The 9,037-nt window shown below is 42.4% G+C and overlaps 1 protein-coding gene across 1 annotated transcript in view; it reads right to left on the bottom strand.

Annotated features, from left to right (window-relative positions):
* Positions 1-6,900: 6,900 nt before the first annotated feature.
* Positions 6,901-9,037, bottom strand: part of DLL4 (delta like canonical Notch ligand 4) — an 18,712-nt gene continuing 16,575 nt past the window's right edge. The window contains exon 12 of the mRNA XM_019519028.1: positions 6,901-8,869. Within this exon, the coding sequence (XP_019374573.1) occupies positions 8,864-8,869 (6 nt within the window). The 3' untranslated portion in view covers positions 6,901-8,863. The remainder of the gene's footprint in view (positions 8,870-9,037) is intronic.

Here is a 9,037-nt window from a genome sequence, read left to right as displayed (position 1 = left end):
TAACTGTGTACAGCTGGGACTGCACAATACCAAATGTGCAGTACCAAATGATGCACCCAGTGTGAGAAACAGCTCAGATTAAAAGGAAAAGGTCTGAAAAAAGAAAGAAAGGTTATGTGGTACCTGGCTGGTGGAGACCATGGTTGGATTTGTGGGGTGAGAAGGTATAGTGGGGCAGTTGCACCCCCCACTCCCCTCTTTGATTCTTGGTCCACTCAAATTTTAAAACTAACTGCCTGGCACTGACAACAACATGAGTCAGGCAGCATTAAAGAAGTCAATTGACTTAATGGTTTGTTATAATCTACCTTATTCCTTCTAAACTCTGCATTCCACAGGTGTTAATGACCTTCTTTCCTTTTTAATGGTTTTGAGGATGTTCCACTAATTCAGCTAATCTTTCTTCAGCAATTCTGCTATTTGCTCCTCCTCGTAATGTAGCTCCTATTTCAGAGTCCTGAACACTGTTTTTAACTCTAGCTAAACACATTTACTCAGGTGAACATCAATGCAGGCATGGAAATAACTTTCAGTAAAACATTAGATGAAATGTCAAGATGCTCCAGAAGACTAAATTGTGTTTTATGAATCTGAAAGAGTTGTACATTTAATTCTAATGACAACAGAACTAAAAAACAATATTTTTTGCCTAGTTTGTTGTGTTTTTATACATAATATACGACAGCAAATCAATGCACATGCCAATAAAGTTATATTTGTTTTTTCTTCTATCTTAAAATGAATAATATGGCCCTAGGTCCCTATCCTATTATAAAGCTTCTAGTTTCTTTTTACTTTTAGAAAAATGTGTGTTGTGTTATATATGATGATGCACTGCACCATCTGCATCCCCCCTTTCAAAATCCTAGATCTTCTCATGGTGGAGGCTGCTCCCAAATGTCAGGAAGTCCTAAAGAAAGATGTACAATGGGTGTGTCTACATGTGCATGTACTTTGTGCTATTTGGACTGATAAGAAGTCTTCTGGAAATACTCTGCTTACAGGGGTTTTTACACCTGCATCTACACATGCAGGTGTTACAGTGCAGTAATGCTGTGTGTGGACTGACTTGGCACTAAAGTTAGTCCCAAGTCAGTCCACACACACAGGGCTACTGCACAGTAAGGTGTCTACATGTACCTTACTTTCCAGTAACTATTTGGGTGTAAGTCTGCCCAAATTGGAGTAAATTGCCATAGTTACTGTGCAGTATGGGTGTGCATGTATAGATATGTGCCTGTACTGCGCTGTAATTTTCAGTTACTGCACAGTAACTGTGCACATGTAGACAGATGCACCCAGTGAGTGGGAGGAGATAAAAAACAACTGGAGAAGAATCTAACTAAAAGGACCAAAGCATCAGAATTTGACTCTTCCATGACAGATATGTATTAACAGTAGAAGATAATTTGTTATCAAGCACACATTAAACACCTGCATGTACAGATGATATGACAGCTTGGAGAAGTGCTGCTGATGAACAGGGTCAATTATAAATGTTCATTTACAAACTGAAGCTGAGGCAGTCAGTGGAGGGCACCAGCTCCATCAGTTGTGTTCTACTCACACTGGCTGAAATTGCTGTGGTGAGTGAGCATATGTAAGCAGAGTATTTCCAGAAGACTTCTTATCAGTCCAAATAGCACAAAGTACATTTCTCTGGCTGCCTGTTGCAAGAGTTACAGGATAAGAACCCATCCTATTCTCAGATAAAGTAGATAGTATTTCACCACTGCTTTTTGTGAAAGCAGGATTGGGCACTAACGCTTACCTCCCTAGAGTTCTTTCATGAGCTTAGGAGACAGCTAGAGCCAATCCCTGCAGCTTTGCCTGGTACGTCCATTTGAAATGGAAAGGCTTCCCAGTACATTTAAAAATAATTATAATTTGAGACTTGGTGTGACCCTGGCTTTCATGGCTGGGGACATCGTGCTGTTGTTCTGGACTGACATGAAGGCATCAGGCTGTTTGAACAGCAGAGCAGGATAAGTCAGCTCTGATCTGGTGAAGCTATTAAAGCTGTGGCGAGCAGGTGCAGGAGATAATTAAGAGCTGTCAGGGCTGGTGCATTTGCTCAGATAAAGTTGCCCAGAGATCTTCTTTGTGTCTGGGGTTCTGTTTTCTTAAGGTGTGTCTGGACTGGCTGCCAGTTTTCTTCCCATTTACACTGAGACTGACACAGACACTATTTAGTTATGCTATATGACCCAATCTGAGGTGGGGAGAGGATAATGGGGTAGAAATCCAAAAGGTAGGATTTATTTTTAAGCACTTGTTTCTGGCAAAGATATCTTTAATTACAGTGGATTCCTCATACTGATGGGTGAAGTTCACCCCATGCAGGGAGCCACACAAAGCCTAAACACCACTTAGCTTATGTGGGAATTAGGTGGTTGCATAGCCATAGTGCTGGCCTCTTCAGAAAGGTGAATTTCACCTTGTCGGACTAACTCGTGAATGATCCTCCTAAGCAAAGCAGCTTTGTGTCTCTCTCGCTCATACTTCTCAAAAGCTGAACGACAAAGTGGAAGGGAAGTCTCAGCTGTCCACAGAGTAAAACATCTTTCCAGTGTTGATGGTTGCTATGAGGATGTTAGGGGCAAAGAGTCATTCCCATCACCTTAATTTTTCCTCTGGCATTTTTATGTAGCACCATGAAGGCACACAGTGCTTTACAAAGTAGGTAAGGCAAAGTCCCAACCCTGATGACCTATAGTGTAACAGACAAGATAAAGGGAGGGGGGCATGAGGGAGCAGTGTAGAAATGGGGAGCGGTGTTGGTGGTGAGACACCCATATGGGGAGGATGACTAAATGCAGTTTTATGGATCTGAGTTAGCATGTTGTCTGGACAAGAGGTGGGTTGCTGTTCCAAGCAGACAAAGCAGCACAGTGCTGAAGAGGGGAAGGGGCCTGTTCTCCAAGCATCACGACCTGCCATTAGGGCTCCAGGCCTTTTCCAAGCCTCTGTTAGGATCTTGGTTAGTAAAACTGAAAGTGCTGTGTGTGGGTGAGAGGACAGTCTTCACTGGTGCTCCAGAGACGTGATAAAATGGAGGTCATAAAAGCAGAGGGTATGGCAAAGGGCCACAGAGTTATGCCACATCTTTGCATGTGGAGATTGGATGGTGAGCAAACTTCAGTGGGAGTGTCTTATCATCTGTGTGAGACTGATAGGTATATACTAATCATAAAAGCTAGGTAAGGAAAGGAATATGATAGGCAAATAAAGGTATAGATTGTACCAGCTTTCGATTTAGCCCTTATATCATGGATCTTTAGTCACTTTCTAGGTTTTCCTTGTTTTAACAAACAAAAAAACCCTGAGAAATCACCATGATATGTGAAAAGGATTTTACCCAAATTAGATCCCTATGCTTTCCCAGTAATCACCTTTCCCTCTTGCCATAACACTCTAGACTAGGGACAGGAGTTATACATAAACTGGTTTACGTGATCAACAGGGATCCTGGTTTTCTCTGATAAAAAAAAAATCCCCAATTTTCAGATTTAAAAAAGTAACCCAAAATGCACATTTTTCATATCTATATTAGCGGTGTTTTATTTTAATCATGGAGAAATATAGATTTTGGGTTACTTTTTTTAATCCAAAAATTGGGGATATTTTTTTTTTCCAGAGAAAATCAGGATCCTTGGTGATCAGAAACTGGTTTAAACCTGTAACAGAACAGAAGTTCAGTGCACATAAACCCATTTCAAAATGGCCAAAACTGGTTTAAGATAAGCCTGGTTGAATGTAGTATCAGACTTAACTGATTTAGGTCAAACTGGTTTATGGAACTTCTGTCCCAGACCCCTTTCTGGTTCAAGCTAAATCACCGTTCCCCCAGGATGCTTTGCAGCCCAAGGCTGGGCTGGGCTGTCTGCTCAAGCAGAGCAGGGTTGGCCCCATCCTTCGTCCTTCTGCTCTCTAGCTGGAGCAGTCAGGGCTGGTTGACAAAGGGGTGGGGTTAGAAAATCTAGCTGGGGACAGAGCCTGGTCTGTCTGGCAGAGGTAGAGTAGCCTCTGCCAGACTCTTTCCCACTAGAGTGGAGGGGGCTGGGATATGGAACAGCAGGCACAGGGGAAGGAGGGGGATTAAACCCCCCTGCCTTCCTTCTCCCACTGGCATGGGACCCCAGCCGAAGTCTGCCTGTTTTTCCACCCCTGCTCATGGTTTGGGTGACGGGAGGTGTGGGCAGCTGGCAGTGCCTCAGGTGAATGGGGGAGGGCAGGGGATTAACCCCCCCACCTCCCTTTTCTCACTGGCACAGGACACCAACTGGGATCTGTCTGGCTTTTCCTCCCTTCTCACTCCTCCGGGCCACCGGCTGGCCACACCTGCTGATGCTCAGGGACAAACCTGGCTGGGCTCCTTCTCCCTTCCCTGGGGTGGGGGGGGTGGCCTCCCACCGGCAGGCCACCCCCCCACTCCAGCTCAGCTCAGCTTCCCTCCAGCCTTCCAGCTACTGTGGAAGGGAGGGGAAGGCTCATTCTAGTGCCCCCCAGCTTCTAGCCTGAGCCACTCTAGGCAAGTGCCTGCATTTCCGGAATCAAAAGTAAATCTCTATTTACTTCCTTCTTAGTTCAATCTGTGCAGGTTAGACTAACCTACATAGAAGATTGAATCAATTCAGGCCCAGGCTTTTTGAATGTCTGTACTTAGCCCTGAGGAGCAAAGATTTCCACTGGTTAAGTGCTCTGACACTTGGATGGTGTTGAACCCTTGTTACCCCCTTCACCCAGTCTTTGCACTATGCAGTGTTTTAATGATCAGGCATACTCAACACTAACCTAAATAATGTCCATGTCCTGTGCTTAGTTTGAATAAACAAAGCTCTGCTGTGTATTGTAGCAGTGCCACTGGCACTGTTGTAGTTACGGGTATGTCCCAGCATCTGTTTCCCTCCATACCAGCTGTTTTCAAACGCAAAAGATTAAAGGCCAAATCCTGAAACTGGATCCATTTAAGGAGACTTTTGCACTTGATTGGCTTTATTATAACACTCAAAACAGGCGGTGTCAAAGTGGTTTTGGTACCAAAAGTCTTTGAAAATATCCACTATTTTAACTTCAAAAACTGGAAACTAAGTTTAAATACAGTCCTTTGGATAAACCCAGAGCTCTGTTGTCATTGACGAAGGGACAAATTTGGCTTTATTAGTCCATAGGGGTTTTAAGTTTATTTTGCAAAATGTAATTCATTATCATTAAAGAAATATTTCTCTTAGTACATTGAAGGAACTGGGTGAATCAAAACTAGCTCATATCTATATTTACAGTGCTGGCATTATATGTATTCATGGGAATATTTCACACCCACAGAACATTCTTCAGTCTGAAGGATCAGGAGGCTCTTCTCAAACAACTGTCAGAGAACTGCTGAGCTGCAGCCATGTCTTGGGTGACAGGAAGGTAAGCAGCCAGTGCACAATGGTGGTGGGGGCAGGGACGAAGTTTTGGCCAAAGGAGCCAGGTTAAATCCAGGTCAGATTATGTATTTAGTTGATATGCTTCTAATTTATTTGGCACTGTGTCTTAGGTATGGCGTTGTGCATGGATTCACACATTTTGTATAATATATACTATGAATGCAACCTCTCCTTCCTCCCCTCCACACGCTTTTTTTCCAGTGTGGGATCTGTGATCTGTTCTGGAAGTTGTGTGGAAATTTCCCCAAAACATCTACACACCGATTTCCTTGTAAGCCAATGCACAGGGCCTTTTTTTGTCATCTCTCCTATGTGCAAATGCATAAAGGCATGTGCTGTCCCTGTTTTACTACAGTTGGAGCTACATAATCTGTTCCATGGCTTTTAATGGATTCAGCTCCCTCCTGTCTACATATACAGTTTCCTGTTTCATTTTGAACAGGAAGAACTAGGTCTTGTTGGGCTTTGCATTATGCTTGCTTAGGCTGTAGGAAGAGCTATTTTCCTGTTTGATTTTGCGTGTGTTTTGTTTTAAGCAAGACAGAGTCCGTGTGTGTATGTAATCCGTGCGCTCAATTAAGAGAGGCATCTGTTGGGCTTATTTCACATTGCCGAGGAAGGGCTGCAAGCAGGGAGCATCTGCTCCGCTTTTTGTCAATGGCTTGTTTTTCATAATTTGCTCTACAGGGTGAATGTTTGGGGATGGGAGGGAGCTTTTTATTTCCTTGTTCCATCTTGCATGTTTTTTTAATGGTAGCCAAGGATTTAAAAGCTAATTTTACTAAGAAAGAAACTGAGCAGAAAAGAGAGCAAAAACAAATAAAGCTGCTGATAATAATAGCACTTGTATGTTAGTTTTTCTGCATTTACTGACCATCATTTGCAGTAGTTTAATAGCACAGTAAAGATTCTGTGGGATAGATATTTTCTTTTAAAACAATAATCTGTTTAAGTTATATGGGGGGAAATAACACTTTAATATACTTTTTGGCATTTTCAAAACAACAAAGAAAAAATTATTAATTTCCAAATGGGGTGACAACTTTGTCCTGTTTTGAGAGCTGTTTCACCCACACAGTTGGATTAGGTGCATGACAGCTAGGCTTGCATGATGTCTTAAAAGAGTCAGTTATTTTTTTGTTTATGATGCATATTTCCAGAGGGTGATAGCCCTCTGGGTATTATCTTACACCATTTTTTCACTACTTGTTGAAACCACCCCAAAAGGGCCTTTGGCTGTAGTCACAGGTCACATACAGATAGTAGAACTCAACACAGAATCTCAGGAAATCTATGTGGCTGAAGAACTGTGCACAAAACCCTTACTAGTTCTGTAGGGGAAGAAAAACCTTGCCCATTCTTGACTGGATGAGCAGAAAAGAAAACAAAAAATGTGGTTGCTATGTAGAAGTAACCTCCTCCCCCCAATAAAGCTGGGTGGTAAACACAAGCCACAACAATACTTCAGTGTAGCAGGAAGATATTTTCATTGTTTGAAAAAAAAAATAAAATTCAAACTTTGTCCTCACATTAAAAACATTACATGAGAAGTAATAAACATATTTACACTTTTGTTTTGATTATAAATATACATTATATACAAAATAATGTTATAAAATGTAGAAAGTTCAGTGCTTCTGATTTTTTTTTAAATTATGAAATACTAGGCTTCAAAATAAAACTACAAAACAGACAAACTAAAAACCATATTATTGATTTCTGAAGGTTATCTTCAAAATAGTCCTATGTGGTCAGACTAGAAGGTCAGTAGTGGATGTAATGACAGGTTCTTGCCTGCACAGTTCAAGGCAGTTGACAGAATAGTTCAACAATAAGGATTTACAAGGGCAGGAATATCAGATGTCCTATAGAAAGTACAGTCCCAGGTTTCCTTGAGTTACCACCCTCCTCAGTCTGCTCCACCCCAGGCTCCTGTTATCATTAGAGTACATCACAGGACTTTCCAATTGGGTGTCAAATATTATTGCTGCAAATGTATGCATGTTGAAGGAGATAGTCTATCTGCACTGAACTTGCCAGTTCACAACTGCACCTCTGGATCAAGGAGCAGGCTTCCCCATATCCCTGTAGCTGTGGGTTGGAGTGAAACAAACAGGACAAGTTCCAAATTCTATTCTGGGCCTGTCCTTGAAGAGGGGAATCTTGGTGGCCACTTCTGTTTTGGGCATTTGGAACTGGGATGAAGGACAGTGTGTGGGGGTGGGGGGGAGAAATGAGGAGGCAGTTCTGCAACTGGGCAGAAGGATCCCCCCTGCCCCCCCCCTTTTTTTTTTTTTAAATAAAAGTAGTAAAAGCTGGTACTTTAAGACATTAGGCTGTTGAAAGTGGCACCAGATTCCACAAAACACCACAAAGTCCCAAATCCTCACAAAAGGGAGGGGCTGTGGGGAATAAAGAAGGGGAAGCAAAACAGTCAGTTCTATTCACAATCACTGGTAGTGCAAAGGGCATGAAGAAACAGCTGAGGCAGCTCAGCTTGTGTAGGTTCCAGTAGCTGATTGATTTTAAACGCATTTGTAAGGCTTTCTGTTAGGGCTGGACTTGTGTCTCTTCTCATAATTGAAGATGAAGAGGCAGCAGGCATTTGTTATTACACTTTCCCCTGCTCCAGTTTAAAATTTGTGATAGTCCTCGATCATTTCAGAGATGGAACCCTGGCTCACAACTACTGCTAGAGTCAACCAGGTCTCCAAAGCATCACCAGATGAGATGTGTAAATCCTAGGTCTCTCCTCCTTTCCTTCTCATATCTTGAAGTACATGCAGCAGGAGAAGAGGAGTGTAAGTAGAGGAACAGAAGGGAAATTCTTACTCCCCAACCACTGCCCAATACTGTTTAGGTACTGCAAAAAAAGGAGGCAGGTGAGTCTGTTTGGGCTCTCTAGATTCTCTGACATGCTTTAGGCACTTTTAAACCCAGAAAAAAAAAAATGGAGACCTCGTTTATTCTGTATCCATGATCTGCAAAGCAACACATCTTTTTCCTTCACGAATGCTTTCTACAGCAATGTCTGTGATAGTTTTGTGCCTTCTGCCTCTACTAGCACCTCCCATAACTGGAGTTCTGGAAAGCCACAGGTCTGTCCATGAGGAACTGGCCTCAATATCATTTAAAAACTTAGGCAAAAACCTAGCAAAGCCACCTGCTTGATCCCTCTCTCCATGTCCTCCCTTTTCTATTGCCAGTTACATTCCTTGCATCAAACATGGGCATTAAAAGCACAAAGGTGTATTGCATCTTTCAGTAAAATTCACAGTCTGTCCAGTTCACCCAGTTCCATCCTCCTCCTGAGAGCAGCAAGTTGCATATAATTAAAAAAAACAGTCCAATCCAGTTTGAATTGTAAACAATGCAGCAGGAATGTTCATCTACTGGCATAATCTGAGGTGCAAATGGGCTTGCCTTCAGCCTTATACCTACAAGGAAACAAAATAATGAAAAGAGAATGAGTAGAAGACACTGTGTGGAGTACTGAAGATTTAAAACAAAACAAACCATAAGCCAGGCCCCTCCAAATCAAAGGTGAAGGGCATAGATGGGCAGACAGTTAAGACAGCTTTAAAAAGGGATGGGGGGGGGGGGGG

Source organism: Gavialis gangeticus, unplaced genomic scaffold (genome assembly GCF_001723915.1).
Source record: "Gavialis gangeticus isolate Ggan-Ray unplaced genomic scaffold, GavGan_comp1, whole genome shotgun sequence".
Taxonomy (NCBI): Eukaryota; Metazoa; Chordata; order Crocodylia; family Gavialidae; genus Gavialis; species Gavialis gangeticus.
This window is presented reverse-complemented; position numbering and strand designations above follow the sequence as displayed.